The sequence below is a fragment of the Trematomus bernacchii genome, unplaced genomic scaffold, assembly GCF_902827165.1.
Source record: "Trematomus bernacchii unplaced genomic scaffold, fTreBer1.1, whole genome shotgun sequence".
NCBI classification, from domain to species: domain Eukaryota; kingdom Metazoa; phylum Chordata; class Actinopteri; order Perciformes; family Nototheniidae; genus Trematomus; species Trematomus bernacchii.
Window position 1 is genome coordinate 18,322,445 of NW_022987593.1, and position 21,485 is coordinate 18,343,929.

The window sequence follows — 21,485 nt, forward strand, 5'->3', positions numbered from 1 at the left end:
TTCACAAATACAGATCTCTCGGTGCAGGTGGAACGCAAAGATTATAGCAGGGCAAACCTGAAGTGTCAGAGCAGTTGTGATTTACCTGATAATGATTACGTCTGGTACAAGAACGGAGGAAACACTCTGTCAGGAACATCTTCTCTTCAGGTCGACTTTAATTATCTAGACAGCTATTCCTGTGCCTTGAAAGGATATGAGGACTCTCTCTCCCCTTCAGTGTGTGAGTTCACTTCACTACCTTATTCTAACATAACACCATCTAGTGGAAGCCATAGCTAACTGTATGGGTATGTGACTTCTCATCAACTCTGGTAAAACAATGGTGTAAAAATGAGTTTGAATGTTTCAGGTGTCACTGGTCGAGACAGCAACATGGTGACTTACACTAAACAAAGTATCTGCGCCCCCAAAGGATCATCAGTGGACATTTCCTGCATGTACAGCAGTAATGACTGTATTAAATCTAAATTATGGTTCAGTCCTGAGCGTAGTCATCAGGGACAGAATCCCTCTCAACCTGAGGACCTCAGTGAAGACTCCCAGTATGCAGGTCGTGCTCAGATCCTTGAAACAGAGAGAGGACGCTCCACTCTGAGGATCTCTGACCTGAGAAACTCAGATTCAGCTCAGTATCTCTTCAAATTCAAAACACCAAGCTTTGAATGGAGGAGTGATTTACCTGGAACAACTCTGACTGTCACAGGTACTGATCAACACAAACTGATGTATACTGTTTACACCAACACATTACAATGAAAACATACTGGAAGTTGAGTTTTTGTAATTACTGTTGGATGAGTTATCATATTTGTTCACCAACTGTAGACTGTTGTGTTAATGGGTATATATATTTATCATCAGTTTCATTTTAGACCGAGTGATATAATATTGTTTATTTTCCTCATATCCAGCTCTGCAGGTGCAGGTGATCAGAACAACTTACCGGCAGTATAATACCTATGCAGAGCTGAAGTGTCACAGCAGCTGCAGTCCAGCCGGTGTTTCCTACATCTGGGTCAAGAACGGAGAGAAAATCACGACAACATGGATATCTTCCTATAAAGGCTGGATTAAACTCACAGACACTATCTCTTGTGCTCTGGAAGGTCATGAAGCCTTCTCTTCTCCTATAGTGTGTGAGTTCACTCATACACAAACACTGACATTTCAATACATTGACCATTTCAGCTAGAAACCTTACAATAGTCTTCTGATTCTTAATGCAGACGCAGCAGTATTATTTATAGAAACAAAAAGCTTTCTAGGTAAACAACATACAGATGAAATAGATTTTGGTAGAGACATCATTTACAACATATCAGAGGTAAAAATACAAAATATCAACAATAACAGAAAATCCGGTAGGCAGCAAGAAACATCACAAAATATCTATCATGAATAAGGTTAGCTTTATATTGTTCTTCATGTTATTCCAAGTTACAGGAGCAAGATGAAAAAACTGGATTCTCACTAAAAACCTCAGTCGGCAGCTGCAACAGAATTTAATCATGATGTGGGCCCACTTCAAAATAAACATTAAGGAGGTGAAAAAACAGTATTATAAATAAAAAAAACAGTTTATCATACAGAGAGATGTACAGCTCAATATGACGTGTATTATCCTAATCTCCAAGAATACTTAGTGCACAGTGATTAACATCACAGTCTTCATGCAGGGTTAGAGTTAGTCTGCTAGTAAGATGAAGATGTTCAGGTTTAAAATGATTAAACCAACCCGGTATCACGGCAAGACGTGAACATGTGACGATCTACAATGCTGGGAGACGTGAATATGTCACGGTTTCGTCCCTTCAAATGTGACAGTTACACGGTATTGTTAACATGGCCCAACCAGTGGAGAAATACCCGGAAGTGCCAAGCAAATGGTCTACCGCGCCTATTTGTCGGTTTTTATTGTCAAAATTAGATATTTTTAATTTATTTTTTAATCGTCACACTCGATTTCGCCGATTTTCTTGTTGCCCTCGCTGGTCGACACCTCTTTTAGCAGAAACAAAGGCTACATTAATGTATTAAATCGATGTTAATCCATGTGTGTGGAGGTGTGGATGTGGAATTAACGGACGTGACGTTGTGCGATTGCGTTGCCAGGCAATAAATTAAAAACATCTAATTTTGACAATAAAAACCGACCAATAGGCGCGGTAGACCCTTTGCTTGGCACTTCCGGGTATTTCTCCACTGGTTGGGCCATGTTAACAATACCGTGTAACTGTCACGTTTGAAGGGACGAAACCGTGACATATTCACGTCTCCCAGCATGGTAGATCGTCACATGTTCACGTCTTGCCGTGATACCGGGTTGGATTAAACACATGATTTTGGCTGTAATTGCTCATCAGCAGCAGACGTGTTACACATCCAGGATCTACATTACAATGTAAACATACTTGGGATATGGACACACTATTTATCCTTTGAATTTACATGTTGCTTGATTGCAATTTACACCCATAATTTATTTATGTTTCTCCAGATGCTCCAAAGCTCCCCTCTGTGTCAGTGAGTCCCTCTGCTGAGATAAAGGAGGGCCATTCAGTGACTCTGACCTGTAGCAGTGATGCTAACCCAGCAGCTAATTACACCTGGTACAAGAGGAATAGCAACGCAGACGTTCCTCCTCTCAGTGAACGACCACAGCTTGTCTTCAGATCCATCCAGTCCTCTGACTCTGGACAGTATTACTGTAGAGCTGAGAACAAGCTGGGAAGGAGCACATCTAATTACATCTCTATTAATGTGAAATGTAAGTATTGGTTATCGATGTAATTTACAGTCTGCTGCAATTCTGTGAGCAACTCTAGGAGATTTTAGAAGCTTTATGCAGTTTTAGGTCCCAGATTAAAACCATGACCCATCCATCTGGATAGTATTTATGTTCAGCTACAAATGAGCTGGGGAGTAGCACATCTGAAAACATCCTTATTGACGTGAAATGTGAGTAAGACAGTTTATTTAAAGATAACAAGCTTATATCTGTCTAGTTGTTTCAAGAGAAGATGTTACTTATCATCACTACTTTATTCAGCTCAGCTTGCTTTACATTACATGGGATCCAGGGAACAAGTGGGTAATGAAAAGTGAACTGGCAGTAACTTCTAATCACATGTTATAGAGTTGCTAATGATGACATCATTGAGAAACGACTGTTAAATATTGTTATATTTAACTAATATTTACTGTTATTAACTGTACAAGGCTATCTCTAAATCCTTAAATTCCATGACTCTATTCATAGTTGTGACTTGATTAAAGTGATACACTAAACGGCATTTAACCAATGACAAATCATTACTTTATTATGACCAATAACAATTCAGAAATACCCATGAACAATTATTTACAGTGCATATTATTTCATTTACATAATATCCAGCGGTTGTTTCTCTAAAATATATTCCTTAGCTACAGTGAAAAAACTGAAACGTTGACTATAATTAAATGTATTATGTCAACAAATTACACATACTTGTATTAGGTTGGTTGAAAGCAATAATATACATTTTAAATGAAAAATATTAGGTTCAACTTAATATTATTGCTTTCAACTCACCTAATGCAAACACATTTTAATTTATTGACATAATACATTTCATTAAAGTCAATGTTTTAGTGTTTTCAGTGTACTCTACAAAATGTGATTAGTAAATACTCAACAACTGTCCTTCAAGTTAGGGTTATTTTGGAATGAGTTCCTCATTCAATGCTCTGTAAGGACTCGAAATGCAGCTATTCAGTGTTCAGTAATGTAGATACCCTTTGAGCTAATGCAGTGAGAAACACATTCTGAATATTTACTGTTCACACTTCTCCTCCAGATGCTCCGAGGACTCCATCCTTGTCAAAACCCTCTGGTGAGATAAAGGAGGGCATTTCAGTGACTCTGACCTGTAGCAGTGATGCTAACCCAGCAGCTACATACACCTGGTACAAGAAGAACCAAACACTGCTAATTAAGACACCACAGCTTGTCTTTAATTCCATCCAGTCCTCTGACTCTGGACAGTATTACTGTAGAGCTGAGAACAAGCTGGGGAGGAGCACATCTGTAAACACCTTTATTGATGTGAAATGTGAGTAATCATAAATGTTTTCTTACATCCACTTGCATTATATTTACAGTCTGCTGTAAATGACTGAGCAGCTTCAGGAGATAACAGAGGCTTAGTGCACTTTAAGGACCTATATTTAAATCGTGAACCATCCATTGGTCAGACCACCTTCAAAATATACAATGCAGTTGCACATAGCTTCTCACATTTAGTGATTTAAAATATCCTGTACAACATGTAATGTTAAAACACTAATTTTAACCTAGACAATTATTTGTTTTCGCATCTCCTCCAGATGCTCCAAAGCTCCCCTCTGTGTCAGTGAGTCCCTCTGCTGAGATAGAGGAGGGCAGTTCAGTGACTCTGACCTGTAGCACTGATGCTAACCCAGCAGCTAACTACACCTGGTACAAGGAGAATGAAGACTCACCAAAAGCTTCAGGACAGATCTTCAACATCACTAACTTTGGAGCTGAACACAGTGGGAGTTATTACTGTGAAGCCCAGAACAAGTTAGGACGTAGTAACTCCACCTTACATCTGACTGTTGTGGCAGGAGGTAAGTCATTTCGCCCCACAGGACATCCCAAGAGGCACAGCAACTTCCAAGTTCATATCATACATGTGGAAAAGTCTCGGAACCACTACAGTTCTTTGAAGAGCCAAGATGCAATTTACTGTTACTATCTCTGGACAGAATTATTTTTTCAATTCTAAATCTGAGGTTTGCTGCTCGAATTTGTCAGACTTTCTGTGATACCCCGATCATTTCTAGCACACATATAGTCTACTTCCCCTCTCTGCTAGGACACAGGCATCTCCACAACCTCTGCGTTACTCTGCAGTGGGTTGTCAACCAGTACAACCAATCAATAATTTGTTTTGCCTTACCCCTTGTCATCTTGAGGCTTTTTGACTACTTGCAAGTCATCCAACACTCTCTGCTCTCCCAGTCGAGGTCAGCACTTCTTCACTTTTGACGAGATGCTAGGAAAGGTCTTGCCTCCCTTTTTTCAGTCACCGGACAGATTGCCAGAATATCTTCGAATCCCTCTCTTTGGCATCGAAAACTATAGTTTCCCAAACTTTCCATTAAGTATTTCTTTGGAGTGGGCAGCATTCCTGATAAGGTGATTAACCTCATCACTAAGTTGGGATCAGTTGACTGCTCTGCTAAAGAATCCAAGACAGAGATTTGATCATTTGAGTACAAAGTCAACTATTAATCTTTAGTCTGGGGGGCGCCAATACCAATGGTTGTTTCCGGTTTTAAAAATACCCTTGTGCTGTTGATCATTTATGGGAGGCAAAAGCAAAAGCAAACTTTGATGAGTTACTATTTTAAATGCTTAAGATCTCAGATTTAATGACTAATAATCACATGTTAATACACTCAAAAATACCTGTAATACAAAAGCTAATTGTCACTGTTTCCCAGGTTCAATGCAATCAGTCGCTGCTGGATCAATAACTGCTGTTACTGTGGGTATCATATTCCTCATTGCCTTTCTGTTGATTAGGTAAGCAGTTCAGTTTTACTTTGATTACGTTCAGTAAGGCCAGTTATTTACTTTTACGATTCATTTCTTTGTTAATTCACTTTCTTTTCCAGAAGAAAGAGGTCCTCGAAACCAACCACGGAAGTTGGAGAGAGACCAGACAACGACGCTCAGGTGAGAAAGAAGATTTCAGGTATCACTTAGGGTCAACCTTCACCTGCAAACTAATTTGAACAGTGCATCATGTCCCAGTTTGGAAACTTCCTTTTCCCAAACTAAATATTTTACCTTTGGGAAATGTGACTTAGGAGGTAAAGTGAGTCATCCATTAATCACAGTGTTGGGGCTTTGATCCCTGTCTGTGTGTTTAAAGACCAAAATAAACGTAATCAAGATGCTCTTCATGGGCCATGTAGGACTTTTTCGGTGAAGCTTTGTCGCCATCTGTGTGTGAGTTTGGTGAATGGGTGAATGAGAGGCCTTTTTGCAGTGCTTACTAGTGTGCAGTCGATTATCATTCAGTCCCTATCATACTTTATTTTTTCCTCCTTTTAAATTCAATTTGATAAATCCATAGCTATGCTTTTTTCATACCTTAGCAGGGCCGTCGCTCCCTACAGGCCGATCATGCAGACTGCGTGGGGCCTCACCTTGCGGAGGGGGCCTCATCTTGCGGAGGGTGCCTCAACTGAGCCGAAAATGTGGCGCACCAATGCGCTTATGCGGCGTAGTTAGTGTGGTGTGGCACGGTTTCGCCGCTGTGAGGCGCCACTAGCAGCCCCCCCCGTCCCCTGTCGTCGATGACGACGACCCTCGCGAATCAGAGGGCCTCATCATATAACTTAGCGTGGGGCCTCATGTTGGCCAGGGACGGCCTTGTACCTTAGTTTGCCTTACCTCAGTCATTCTGTGCCATACGGTTATCAACATTATGTGTATTGTGTCTTTGGTCTTTCCATTGCTTGGGATGTAAACCTTTCCATACATGTAAGCATTTTTTAAATATTGCAGGATACAATGACAATAACAGAAGTGATTTCAAAGAAGCAGCCACTTCAGGTCTGAAAGATGAAGCCAATGCATAAGTGCCTTAAGGCTGCATTCTTTCCAATGGCCAGCAGAGAGCGAATCCACTGGCTATAACACAGAATCTGATTGTGTAGAATTCTATGAGAAAATGACCCTACTGTTAACATGATTTATGACCTCAGTATACATTTTCCTAATGAGTTTACAGTCTTAATTGCTGGTTTAAAGTCTTCTTTAATACAGCACAACTTATTTGTTGTAAGTTATGGTCCCATTTAGAATAAATTAGCAAAAAGGTGACTTGTTATCAAAAAACATAATGTTGTTCACAGTTGTTTTTTTACAACTTGAACCCATTTGCATTCCTAAAAAAAGTTTTTGTAACATGTTTTTTGTTCTTTGCTAAACCTTTTCATGTCACTAACAGAACATTGAGTGGGCAAAATACCAAATTCAAGGCTTCGACACCAACTTCTTAAATACAGTCTATGCCTCAAATCTTTTCATCACTTTTAGGCTTTGAAAATTGCGCTTGACCATGAAAGATGAGGACATTTAATAAATCGAGGAGTTTTTGGTGCCTGATTTGGAATTTTTAAATGTACTGAAATTGCAAAGAAGCCCCATTGCAAAAGTAATGGTAATTTTGTCTTAAAGGCCAATCTATGAGACACTAACCACTACAAATATATGTTGTGTTTGTCTTTGTGATTTTTCCTTCAGGTACGCATGTATGACGGCCCTTCAGCTGCAGTACAGAGTGCAACACCAGAGCAGGAGGCCGAGGTTTGCTATGCCAGCGTGAGGTTCATTAAAAACCAGGAAGAGGCTCTCTACTCCAACATCAAGCCCGCTCATCTCCGCAGACACAAGAAGGACGAGAAGGACATGGAGGATGATCTTGACTACTCTACTGTCACATTTAAAAGTCACAGTGCTACTGCAGAGTGAGTAAAAGATCATTTTGCTTTGCTACATAACGTTATTCCGGCTGTTTCATCCTTCTTTACAAAAACATGTTCTTAGTCAGTAATGTGAGTTTATAATTTGCTTTATCAACAGATCAGAGCGTCATGAGGCTGCGGAGGATCCATCTGCATTGTACAGCGTAGTCAACAAAAAACCAAGAGTATTGACATAACATCTGTGTTCTCTTAAACAGTGTTCAAACAGTTTAAACACACATGTATAAATATAAGGTCTGAGTTATGACATTCACTGCTAGATTACTAGTATCATGTAGCTAACGTATGCTGAAGCTTGTAATTTATAAATTCCAACACAGAAAACTATTTTTAAGCTTGTCAAAGTAGCCTACATGTCTCTATGTACAATATATATTTACCACTATCTTTTTCTGCTCTGCTGTTCAGTTTAATTGCCGTTTTATTGTTTAACATGTTGATAATATTCATTTTATTCATATTTAACTTCTGCTTCATTATCATTATAAGTTAGTGTTTTGTTAAAGTACTCATCCCATAACTTAAATATTTTTTTTTTGTAATTTGTAAAACTGATTTGATGTCACTGATTTGTATTGTTTGTAAGTAACCATATCATTAAATAAAGTTATTCAGTTAATTACCTGTTACTGATTGTCAACATTTCTAAGCAAGGTGTTTAATGTTTAAGTGACGAGGGAGCCAGAGGGACATCCTAATAGTTTTATAAGTTGCTTCATCTCAAAACAGTGTATTATTATGAACTCCTAATGAGACTATGACTACATTGGTGAGAGCTATGGCTCATGGATGTCTATAAATCAAAGGATCGGAGGTTCAATCCCCTACAGTCAACATGTCAAACTGTCCTTCGGCAAGATATATAAGCCACATTGGGTCCTGCATGTCTACCGTATTGAAGTGTAGGTAGGTTGCTTTGGATAAAAGTGTCAGCTAAATTACATTAAACTTAAGTAATACTAACAGTATTAGCATCACAGTATACTTGAAGAACTAAATGAAAAGTACTGTACTTACTGTAGGGGAGAGTGGGGTAATATGAGCCAATTTTTTACTTATGTTGTCCTCTAGGCAAGGAACAATTTGATTAAAGTAAAAATGAAAACAACTACCATTATTTCCGGATGTCTTCTGTCAATCCAAATGATAATAAAGCATCTGTTAAAAAAGGGCCATGAAAATATGACTTTTCAAAAAAAAGTTGTCTTTTGTCTGATTGCTTGCTAATATTTTTTTCCTGATAAGTAACTAGCCCTTTCATAAATGAATTATGTTCCAGTCAGGAATGTTTTACTACTTATTTGTATTGCTCTTGAGGCAGAAAAAACAAGATTTTTTCAAAGATATTTTTAAATGTCCACTCAGCTGGACAGGATGCGTTTTTGTTGTCCACTGAAAACATATTCTAACAAACAAATGAATAAAATGATACATAAAGATGTGCAAACTTAAGATTAGTATATGTAAATATAAACACAATTTAGGAATACTCTCTATCTCACTCTCCTGTATAGAGCACATGGAAACAGTAACCTACACACACCACTGGCATACAGTTAGACTATCCGTTAGAGTCTCTGTTATATTTGAGTGCCTACTCAACTCCCTCAGCATTTACATCCTCTTCCTCATCCTCAATTCCCTCAGCTTCCTCAGCCTCAACTCCCTCAAAATGTATATATAAAAACTTCAAATTACTCTAATAACATAAGTATATTGATTAACAGCCCAAAAGGTTACTGCACATGAAGTACTTTCAAAAACAACAGTAGCAGTAACTGTATGAATTGTAGTTCAAATATAGCCAGTGATGCATGATGTCCACTTTAGTGGACGGATGATTAATCGTAATTTCCTCCCAACATAAAATCACTACTTTGACATGTTATGCATTATATGAGTCCTTAGTTGTTACTTGATGTCACAAACATTTGTATACCTCCAAGGGTCACTTTCCATAGAAGGATTTGCAAGATATTGATGAGTGACTGGGTCAGTCATCAATAGGGTCTGGCTGTCTGTCGACCATCTTGGTTTTGATAAATGGATCCTGCACTTACAACAACTTGCCACTGAGTGGCAGTGTATGGGATGATGCCATAGCGTCCACTGTGGAGGCTGATGTGCAACTATGCCATCAAAACCCATGCATATACAAGAAAACATATTTTGAATATCTGTCCACTGTAGTGACCTCTATCCGTAAAGGGCTAGAATAAGCCAGTAACTGCATGGAAAGTTTGCAAAACAACGGTAATTTCATCATTTCAATTGGGGGATTCCCAACATCCAGCAACCCATGCATACTAATGAAGTAAAGAGGAAGGAAGCCAGGCCTTCTTCTGTCATCTGTCTAATAATGTCACCAGATAACAGAAGTTTTGTTTCAACACCACATCCTTCTCTGTTCTGAGCAGAGCAGATTTGAATAGCAGATAATACACAGTACCTTCTGACATGTTTATACACACAAAGAGACGAGTTGAGCAGCGATGAGTCTAACAGCAGCAGTGCGTGGGTTTAGTCTCCTTCTTATCTCTCTACAAGGTACTGTACATCTTCATTTGTATTTTTAAAGATCTATTCTATAGGACTTGTTGTTCCTTTTCCATAATGGTACACTTACCTTAATTAAAGGACCGTGAGGCTAGGTAGATTTAAGCTGAGAAAGGTTGAGTTATTACCCATAATGAGTCACTGGAGCCCCTATAGATTTGATCATCTATTTGATATTAACCTTTAAAATCATGCAACACAACACAATCGTTGAAATTGGAAAATAAAAGTGAACTTATTTGAGTTTTATGTATCTTAGTGGAGGAAGTCATCAGTCTTGGTCGCTTAGAATTTTTTTTTACAATTCCATTAGTATAAAGCAACATGTCTAAGAGATGTAAGTGTTTCTTTAGCTTAGATCTAGTTTGGACCTGCCACGCTCACACGGAGAAGGAACAACATGTGTTCATAGACAAAAGGCTCAAAACATAAGGCTTAAAAAACGTTAAATGCTGATTTAGGGCAGACAATCCAGACAGTGCCATTGACCTCATTGTGCCATGTATGCTCCCCTAATAAGACATTAGATTAACAAGATTACGGGCAGTAAAAGTTTCACATCTCTTTTTGTTGCATGTCTCTTGTATCGCTGCCATGACATGCCACGCCCCACTAACAACTCATTCTCTGCTTCTTCTTTTCTGAAAAGCACTTTCCTGTTACCTCACTGATCCTTCAAACACTATGATGCCCTGCTTCACTGTTACTCAGATAGATAACTGAAGAAATGCACGATGCTTAAAGGAATACTTTAAATGGAAATGAGCATTTGTATATCAATATAAAAAAGTCAGGTGAAATGGAAGTGAATGGGGGCTGCGTTTAACAAAAGACAAAACTGAATAAAAACATCGATTTATAAGCTTCAAACAACTCGTGCATTATAATCACTACTTCTAAAAAGCTTGCATACTTGACTATTAATCACACTTCTGCAAAAACATTCACGCTTGAGCCGATGTGCAACAGTCCATAGTAAAAAAAGGTGTAGAGAGCAGTGAGCATAGAACTTTTTTTAGAGTAAGGGTATCACCAAAAGAGCTGTGACGATGTGAACAATATTCCGTTTTTTTTTAATAAGCTCAAATACCTGCACATATTAAATTCAGTCAAATTATATTGTTATGAGTCTGATTGTGGTTTCTGTTGTGCTCTGTGTTACAGTGGTTCAGGGTCAGAATGGCTGGGGAGTGACTTTCTCTTCTACTGAGATCTGTGCAGTGAAAGGATCAACAGTGGAGATAAGATGCCGCTTCACATACCCGTCCAGATGGAAAGATAAGGAAAACATAGTAGAGAAAACATTCTGGTTTGTTGAAAAGAAAGATCTTGAACCTGTAGATCTGACCACAGTCTCAGAGTATTCAGGTCGTGTAGAGAATCTCTGTGAAAACAACAGATGCACTCTGAGAATCAGTAACCTGAGAGAGAGCGACTCAGCTGTGTACAGGTTCAGCATCATAACAAACCAAGACGTTTATGCTAGTGAACCAGTCACTCTGTCTGTCACAGGTAATACTTTGTTTGTAACTTTGTAAGTTAGCTCAACATTTGGTCAACACTGCAGTGAATGTCAGTGCCTCTACTACACGTACAATGACAGTTCAGTTTAACATGTTTGTTCCTTACAAATCCAGGTCTCCAGGTGAAGGTGACCAAAACAAGTTCCTGCAGAGGAAGCTGTATATGGGCTACCCTGGAGTGTCTCAGCAGTTGTCCTCGAGCTTACCGTCGTTCCTACATCTGGTACGAGAATGGACTGAAATCGCCAAAACAAGGAGATTCTTTTAATGACTATTTCTATCCTAAAGAAAGCTATGCCTGTGCTGTTAAAGGATATGAGAATTCCCCCTCTCCTTCAGTGTGTGAGTTCACTTACAGTCTTCCACCAACATGATGCTATACCTTATTACATAAAAGGGAGACACTGTCCACAGCAATACATTCAGCCTTGAGTTAAGGCAATTACATTTTCATAATAATTAACCAAAGATATTTCATTTTTCAGGTGTTAAAGGTCAATACTGCGATACAGTGGCTTACAGTGAAAGAAGCATCTGTGCCTTCAAAGGATCCTCAGTGAACATTTCCTGCACGTACAGCAGTTATGAAAATGTTCAATCTAAGTTCTGGTTCAGACCTGAGCGTAGTCATCAGGACCTTAGTACAGACTCCCAGTATTCAGGTCGTGTTGTGGTTCTTTCACCATGGAGAAGACGCTCCACTCTGAGGATCTCTGACCTGAGAGACTCAGATTCAGCTCAGTATCGCTTCAAATTCAAAACACAAAACTTTGAATGGAGGAGCAGTTTACCTGGTACAACTCTGACTGTCACAGGTACTGATCAACACACACTGATGATGTTGTTAATGTAGCAGAATTACATTTGTTGTTAAAATATATGTATTTGTCAGGGAAATATATTATTAAGAGTGCTTTTGTGCATGTTTTAGACCATGTTTAGATAAGACAGTGTCTTTAGGAAAGTGTTAATATGATTTATTCAATGATCTAAAAAAAAAGAATCCCTGTCTCTTTTTCACAGAACGAGAATTAGAGGTGCAAGTGATCAAGTCTTCCTCTGGTACAAAGCTGGTTTGTCTCAGCAGCTGTCTTCTTACTGGTCATCCTACATTCGTTTGGTACAAGAATGAAACGAAGATTCAGGGAGAAACATCTGCTTCTTACGGAGAATACGTTGATTCTGCAAACAATTATTCCTGTGGCTATGACGGTTACCGCTCTCGCCCAGTGTGTGAGTTTTACTCCACTTTATCACAAACTAAATCTCATCTGGCGAAGTACAAATACCCTAAAATCTGTTCAATATTTAGGGATAATGTCCTTATTATCTCTCACAGCTATGTACAGTAAAAGCAACATTTAAAGGCACTTTGTGGAGATTTGGACCACTATTAGCACAATGGAGCATTGCTTTTTTTTATGAGTGATCTTGTAAACATGCATACAGGCTTAATTAACACACTGCTGTTGCTTTCATGCTGATTCCAGTGATCAACGCTTGGCTGTGGTAATGCTAAGATAAGCTTAAATATGTGACAGCAAAGAGAATGAAGAGGAAAACTGCAATATTGCAAAAGTATAACACATGGATTTAGTTTGTACTATTGGTGTTTGTAAGTGTATGAGTAACACTCACTATTGTTCTTATGATCTCCTCCAGATGGTCCAAAGCTTCCCTTGGTGTTGATGAGTCCTTCTGGTGATATTATCGAGGGCAGATCAGTGACTCTGACCTGTAGCAGTGATGCTAACCCAGCAGCTAACTACACCTGGTACAAGAGGAACCAAAAACTTCTCATTGAGACACCACAGCTTGTCTTTAACTCCATCAAATCCTCTGAATCTGGAGAGTGTTACTGTACAGCTGAGAACAAGCTGGGGAGGACATCTAAAAGCTTCTTTATTGATGTGAAATGTGAGTTAAAAAACGTATTTTAAAAGGCTTTACTCTGTAAAATGTGTTGCATCTAGATCACAAAGGACAGGTTTAGCAGATTATGGCTGTCCTCTTTACATTCACAGTAGCTGTAGTTCATTGAGAAGTTCCAGTAGAAGTTGAAGACTGCACTGTTCAGGGAATTAAAACTGTCTTTTTCCTCACAAGCCATTGTCCAAAGTTTAAAATACTGCAATATGAATTCATAAAAATCTAACACATCCCCTCCAGATCCTCCAAAGCCCCCCTCTGTGTCAGTGAGTCCCTCTGCTGAGATAGAGGAGGGCAGTTCAGTGACTCTGACCTGTAGCAGTGATGCTAACCCAGCAGCTAACTACACCTGGTACAAGAGGAACCAAACCCTGTTTCAGGGACCAGAAGGAAGATACAATGTCACCTCCATCAGCTCTGAGGACAGAGGGAACTACTACTGCAAGTCTGAGAATCAATATGGAGAGAACAAGTCATCTCCTCTATCAATAGATGTCCAGTGTGAGTACAAAACATAAGTTAATAGGACATTCCTGTGACCCACAAGCAAACGATTTATGCCTTGTAGCTCAGTTTTCCTGAAAGATCTATTGAAAATCACCAGAGAAATGAGAATGTAATGTTAGCGTCTCGATAGATAGATAGGTAGATAGGTAGGTAGGTAGGTAGGTCGGTCGGTCGGTCGGTCGGTAGGTAGGCAGGCAGGTAGGTAGGCAGGCAGGCAGGCAGGCAGGCAGGCAGACACTTTATTGATCCCAAATTGGAAAATTATGTTGTCACAGTAGCGGCAGTGTGTTCATGCATTAAAAAAACCTTAAAGGTGGAAAAAAGGTATAAACTTAATTAAATACAATTAAAAACAATAAACAGCATCAGTATAGAGTAGCGAGGACATGAATCACAAAGAACACTGTACTGTATATAAATGTTCTAGATAAGTTAGATAGTTCTATGAACGACCAATATATGACAGTATCAGAAACATACATATGATAGTAAAGTCTATTTGTTTACTGAAAGATGATAGCTCTTAAACAAAATATATAACCTTTGTCCAAAATGAGCATTGTTTGCAAAGTAATGTTAAAGGTAGGGTATGTCAATTATTTCAGAAACACTTTTTGTTGTATTCCATGGAATGCTCTTAACATCCCGATAGCAATGAATATATTAAATGCTTTGACAATAAATACATTAAAAAAATTCATCTGTGGAAGCCGCTGTAAAAAGCATGACCAATCATTTGAGCCGGCCCGGCTAACATAACTGGATGGCCTACCTTCCTGTCAGCCTTCCATCTGTGCACAAACTTATCTTGTGCCCTCATTGGTCATGTGCGCGTTCGTGTGTGTTGGAGGAGGGGCTCTGTAAGGAAGTCTGAAGGAAGGGGCAGATTTTTTCCGGCTGTGTATTTTCAAATTCTAGCGCACTCGAGCTGGTTTCTCCAAAATTACCTACCCCACCTTTAACATTTAAAACATACTTCACCATCTGATCTGGGTCTCTCTGAATCTCCAGATGCTCCAAAGCTCCCCTCTGTGTCAGTGAGTCCCTCTGCTGAGATAGAGGAGGGCAGTTCAGTGACTCTGACCTGTAGCAGTGATGCTAACCCAGCAGCTAACTACACCTGGTACAAGAGGAACCAAACCCTGTTTCAGGGACCAGAAGGAAGATACAATGTCACCTCCATCAGCTCTGAGGACAGAGGGAACTACTACTGCAAGTCTGAGAATCAATATGGAGAGAACAAGTCATCTCCTCTATCAATAGATGTCCAGTGTGAGTACAAAACATAAGTTAATAGGACATTCCTGTGACCCACAAGCAAACGATGTATGCCTTGTTGCTCAGTTTTCCTGAAAGATCTATTGAAAATCACCAGAGAAATTAGAATGTAATGTTAGCGTCTCGATAGATAGATAGATAGGTAGGTAGGTAGGTAGGCAGGCAGGCAGGCAGGCAGGCAGGCAGGCAGGCACTTTATTGATCCCAAATTGGAATATTATTTTGTCACAGTAGCGGCAGTGTGTTCATGCATTAAAAAAAACGTAAAGGTGGAAAAAAGGTATAAAGTTAATTAAATACAATTAAAAACAATAAACAGCATCAGTATAGAGTAGCGAGGACATGAATCACAAAGAACACTGTACTGTAAATAAATGTTCTAGATAAGTTAGATAGTTCTATGAACGACCAATATATGACAGTATCAGAAACATACATATGGTAAAGTCTATTTGTTGACTGAAAGATGATAGCTCTTAAACAAAATATATAACCTTTGTCCAAAATGAGCATTGTTTGCAAAGTAATGTTAAAGGTGGGGTATGTAAATTATTTCAGAAACACTTTTTGTTGTATTCCATGGAATGCTCTTAACATCCCGATAGCAATGAATATATTAAATGCTTTGACAATAAATACATTAAAAAAATTCATCTGTGGAAGCCGCTGTAAAAAGCATGACCAATCATTTGAGCCGGCCCGGCTAACATAACTGGATGGCCTACCTTCCTGTCAGCCTTCCATCTGTGCACAAACTTATCTCGTGCCCTCATTGGTCATGTGCGCGTTCGTGTGTGTTGGAGGAGGGGCTCTGTAAGGAAGTCTGAAGGAAGGGGCAGATTTTTTCCGGCTGTGTATTTTCAAATTCTAGCGCACTCAAGCTGGTTTCTCCAAAATTACCTACCCCACCTTTAACATTTAAAACATACTTCACCATCTGATCTGGGTCTCTCTGAATCTCCAGATGCTCCAAAGCCCCCCTCTGTGTCAGTGAGTCCCTCTGCTGAGATAAAGGAGGGCAGTTCAGTGACTCTGACCTGTAGCAGTGATGCTAACCCAGCAGCTAACTACACCTGGTACAAGGAGGATGAAGACTCTCCAAAAGCTTCAGGACAGATCTTCAACATCACGGTCGTCAGAGCTGAACACAGTGGGAGTTATTACTGTGAAGCCCAGAACAAAATGGGACGTCAAAGCTCCCCCTTACTTATACTTTTTTGGGCAGGTAAGATCTTTAAATGTATCTACATACACCTTTTTACTACAGATGTATGTAGGTGGTTGCAGAAACCCCTCTCACATCCTTCCCCTTAAAGGAACAGTTAGCCCTCAATCCGAACTACATATATTTCCTCTTACCTGTAGTGCCGTTTATGAACCTAGATTGTTTTTATGTGAAGCGTTGAATGTTGAAGCTATTAACCAAATAAATGTTTCTGCCTACGCTCAAATTAAATGCAAATACATTAAACTTAGCTTGCTCAAAGTGGCAAAAAGATACATGTGAAAAAACACAATCATGACTAGTGAAGATAATTCACAGACCTTGTTGCGAGCATGTTCGTTTAGGAACTACTGTCTTGTTATCATATTACCGTGTAGAGGAAGAGTAACATTACAGCTCAGTCGAAGAGGAAGCAACTCATTTTGAACTCTCATTCATGCCACCAACAGCAGGAGCGTCATCCATGTGTAGATGCACGCTTCTTTTTCTGCAGTGATTCGGTTGGTGGATGTAGAAAGAAAATATACTCTCATCAAGGTCTACCGAAGTGTCTTTCTTCTGCAGAGAGACATTGATGTTGATTTTTTCAAATGTTGGCTTTGCTGCTTTGAGCATCACAAGCTTTTAGAAAAGGCCGACTTCCCTACGGTAGATATTTACAACACTCTGCAAATGGCACCTAACAACTGTCTATTCAATCAAAGTAAAATAATGTCCTGGGAAAAACCAATGTAAATTAATTCTTTGCAACACTTTTAGACGATCTTGGTGCAATGTAATGAGTTGTAAATACTCAAACGTCTTGTATTTCCTTCACTATTGTCAGAATTTGAATATTCAGGTGCATGGAAATCAGCAGCTACAGGAACAATCACTGTTGTCCTCCTGGCTATCATCCTCATCGCTATCTTCATATGGTTTAAGTAAGCAATTTTCTCTCACTATGATTGTGGTCTCTAATGCAGTTGTAGTTAATTAATTAATTTACTCATCCTATTATCCAGGAGAAATAAGTCTGATGGTGGAGAGAAGCCTGACAACAATGCACAGGTGAGAAAACACACACTTTCTGTACCTCTTATGGCTTATTAATAATAACCCACCCTCTCAGTACTGGGGTTAATTTCATTAAAGATGATTAGTAGTTAAAAGTTATTTCAGTTAAAAAATGTTACCCACTCACTATTTGAATATTTTCAGGTCGAGATTTTGAGCAGTGGTGACCCAAATTTAATTGTGGTTCATTGAATTGAATATACTAAGACTAATACTTAAACTAATACTAATACTAGTAATAATAGAAAAATAGAAAAAGAAAAAGTGATAATATGATTTAGATAACAGTTCTTAAAAATACTGCAATATTTATGGGGGTTCTTAAGAAAAGAGTAATTGTAAAATATATATTTCCCCAAAACTAATGAAGCACTTAAAGCAGGCTGGCAACAGTTTTAATGTACATTTTTCTTTTAAATTGTTCAATAGATTAAAACTGTGTTATGTGGATTATAATTTGGTTTCTGGAGAGGTTTATTAATCCTTTCAGCATCACAATCATAATCACAGTCAACTCCATTGCTTTGGCTTGGGAAATTATTTTAAGAATTATGAATGTGCAGACCGTCAAGGCTAAGATAATTGACTTTAAAATGTCTCACTTTAACTTTTTTGGATTCATTGAACTGAATTGTGGTTTCTTCTCTGGGAGGCGTGTGGTGCAGTGGGTTGTGCGTTGGTGTTCGGATCAGGGGGTCACAGGTTCAAACCCCACTGCAGTCAGCATGTCGTTGTGTCCCTGAGACACTTCACCTCAAATTGCTCCTGTGGGGATTGCCCACAGTATTGAGTATGTAAGTTGCTTTGGATAAAAGCGTCTAACAAGTGACATGTAATGTAATGTAATGTTCATATACAGTAGGATAAATAAAAAGCCCCCACTTTCAGCTTACCGTTCCCCTTCTGGAAAATAAAACATGTTTTAATAAATTAAATTACATGATTTCACTTCACAGCGGTCCGCGAACACCATGTCAAGGCGGACCAGAGACTTAGGTAGAAATAGTAAAGAATTAAAGAACAACCTTAATCCCACCGTGAATCCAACAGGTTTTACTGGTTTTACAGTTTTTAAAAAGGGCTTTAAAGTGGGCTTTTTATGTGCTGCAATTATGAGTCAATGTTGCTTATGTGCTGACATTGTGCTCATGACTTTTCTGTGCTTATGTGCTCTTGAATGTTTTTCTTTCAATGACATCAACCTGCCAGGGACTGCGTTTGAACATTTATCTCAAATAACAGTTACTTACATAAGTGAAAAAGACTGTTCTTTATGTGTATCAAGTAAGTTAATGGCCAAACCATGAGACAATTATGGTGACAATACCTTTTTTATTGATGCAAAATGAGGATCTTACAGACAGAAATTGTTACCATTCATCATCACCTGTAACCTTGAAACACCTAACAGATAAACTGGCACATGCTACCCTCTTGTGGTGAAATACTATAGAGCAAAGCAAATATTAACATACATTAGATGACATATATTTAAGCATGCATGTCTAATGACAATGGTGAGGTTATTCCGTGCAGCAGCAATAAAAACTGCATTTTTGCTTGCCTTCTGTTTTTTCCCGTCAGCTAAACATGGGCCCGGTGCATGACGTCCCTTCAGATACAGCACAACCAGCAGAAGAGCAGCATGACCTTCACTACTCCAGCATCCACTTGCCTCAGAACCAGGAAGACGCTCTGTACTCTAACATCGGGAGAGTGCAACCCCACAGACAAACAGAGGAAGATGAGGATATGGTTGAATATACTGCTGTCAAAACTCCAGGGTGAGCATCTTAATTCAATCTCTATATGATTAAGCACATACACATTTGGTTGGACATTATTGTTCTATTTTTCTCTTCACAGCCTGAGACGTCAAGAAGTTGGGGAGGATTTATTTGCACTCTACAGCACTGTCAATAAATGAAAATGGATCTGTCACCGGTTATTTATTGTACTAAGTTAAAACAAGAATGTCAGGAAATATGTCTAAGTGTAGCATTTATGCACCCATAACAAATATAAATGTGGGATTTGTAAACATCAGTTTGCTTGGTTATTGTTTATGGAAGGATTTCTTGAACCAAATTACAGAAAAATTAAAAGTCACATGTCCCTGTGGATATTTTATTTTTCCACCTCCATACACAGCAGGGTTTTTTCTCCATATTTTTTTATTTGGGTAAACTCTTCCTTTTTTGGAAAGCACTTTGAATTGCCTGGTGTTGAAAGGTGCTATATAAATAAACTTGCCTTGCCTTGTCACTTACTGTAATACTATATCAGCATTCTACAGTGCAAAAAAAATAAATAAAATACAAATACGTTCATAAATGTGTGTTATATTTCTCAGTAGTCAGTTTATTTTACTGTATTCAAAGTTGTATAATGCATGCACATGAATATCTTACCTATTGCCATGGTGTAAAGTAACTTAGTACATTTGCAAGTACTGTACAGTACTTAAGTACAATTTTGAAGGGCTTGTACTTTACTTGAGTATATCCATTTGTGCTACTTTGTACTTCAACCCGACTACAATTCAGAGGTAAATATTGTACTTGTATTACATTTATTTGTGGTAAATACTTGTGTATGCTGCTCTTGCTCTTTTGCACTTTTGCACTTTTTGCATATCATGTATTTTGTTTTTGCTATGTTTGTAAAATGTAATTTTCTTAAATGTTTTATGTGAGGGACTGCGGATGGAAATTAGCTCAAAGCTAAATCCGGCACTGTTACGCTTGACACATTTTAATGTTTGAAGTGTTCATTATTGTGCATTGTCCTTGCCAAATAAACGATTAAATACAAATAAATGTAATATCTAGATACTTTGCAGATTTGTATGAAGTTTTTATGAAATAATACTTTATTTACACTTGGAGTAACTTCCACAATCATACTAAGTAATTCAAACTAGCTGCACCTTTACAAGCTTTTTTAACACTTGTAATGGCAACTTTGTTTTTGTGTAGCTAACCCCCGCCACCAAGTGTTCAAACATAATATTGCACTATAAATATACATTTAAAAAACTGACATGCCAACAACACCCATACAATGGCTCCTATAACACTTACATGGATCAATAATTATAACGAAAATATACAATATATACTATTCTGTAATGTGCCAATTTGAATAAAGACTACTTCTACTTTTGGTACTTTAAGTATATTTTGATGCCAATCATTTTGTACTTTAACTTGAGTAACATTTTTAATGCAGGATTTTAACTCGTAACAGAGTATTCCTACACTCTGGTACTTCTACTTTCACTTTCTGAGTTATTCTTCCACCTCAAAATGTAAAAATAACAAACAAGTAAAAAGTGTAATGCAAAGAGACAGGATAAAAAACCACATATATAAAAAAGTACAATAAAACGTGTAGACATCTGTATATTTTTGTTGCGACGCTCGAATTTCCGAGCTTCCCTGAACTACCCAGTGCGATGATTTTGCTAAGAGTTTTTAAAACTTTTTTACTGTCTAGACACGCGTTAGACTGCGTATGGGAGGAGATGAATATGCACACATGCAGCTAATAAAACGTTAGCTGTCCATATCAGTACTTTTAACTGTTATTACTGTAGTGAGAGGAACTGTGTGCAGGTGAGTGTTTGTGCCTGAGAGGATGAACGCATGTGCACCTCTGCCCGAACGGGGGAGTGGGGGGATTGGGGAGGGGGTTGTTGGGTAAATGCTAAGCTAAGCTATCGGCACTTAGCATTGGAGACCACGCAGCGCGGCAGCAGGCCTACTGGAGAACAGAAGAACTGAGGTAAACCACGTTTTTTTTTTTTCATCCTTTATTACTTTGAAATCATTTGCCAATGC

The 21,485-nt window shown here is 38.5% G+C and overlaps 1 protein-coding gene across 1 annotated transcript in view; it reads left to right on the forward strand.

Moving 5' to 3' along the window:
* Window positions 1-20,147, forward strand: part of LOC117482044 (hemicentin-2-like) — a 51,851-nt gene extending 31,704 nt beyond the window's left edge. The window contains exons 6-16 of the mRNA XM_034130014.1: window positions 14-223; window positions 353-706; window positions 12,672-12,881; window positions 13,311-13,565; window positions 13,818-14,078; window positions 15,096-15,356; window positions 16,327-16,587; window positions 17,414-17,510; window positions 17,592-17,637; window positions 19,228-19,427; window positions 19,510-20,147. Of these exons, the coding sequence (XP_033985905.1) occupies window positions 14-223; window positions 353-706; window positions 12,672-12,881; window positions 13,311-13,565; window positions 13,818-14,078; window positions 15,096-15,356; window positions 16,327-16,587; window positions 17,414-17,510; window positions 17,592-17,637; window positions 19,228-19,427; window positions 19,510-19,570 (2,216 nt within the window). The 3' untranslated portion in view covers window positions 19,571-20,147. The remainder of the gene's footprint in view (window positions 1-13; window positions 224-352; window positions 707-12,671; window positions 12,882-13,310; window positions 13,566-13,817; window positions 14,079-15,095; window positions 15,357-16,326; window positions 16,588-17,413; window positions 17,511-17,591; window positions 17,638-19,227; window positions 19,428-19,509) is intronic.
* The last annotated feature ends 1,338 nt before the right edge of the window (window positions 20,148-21,485 follow it).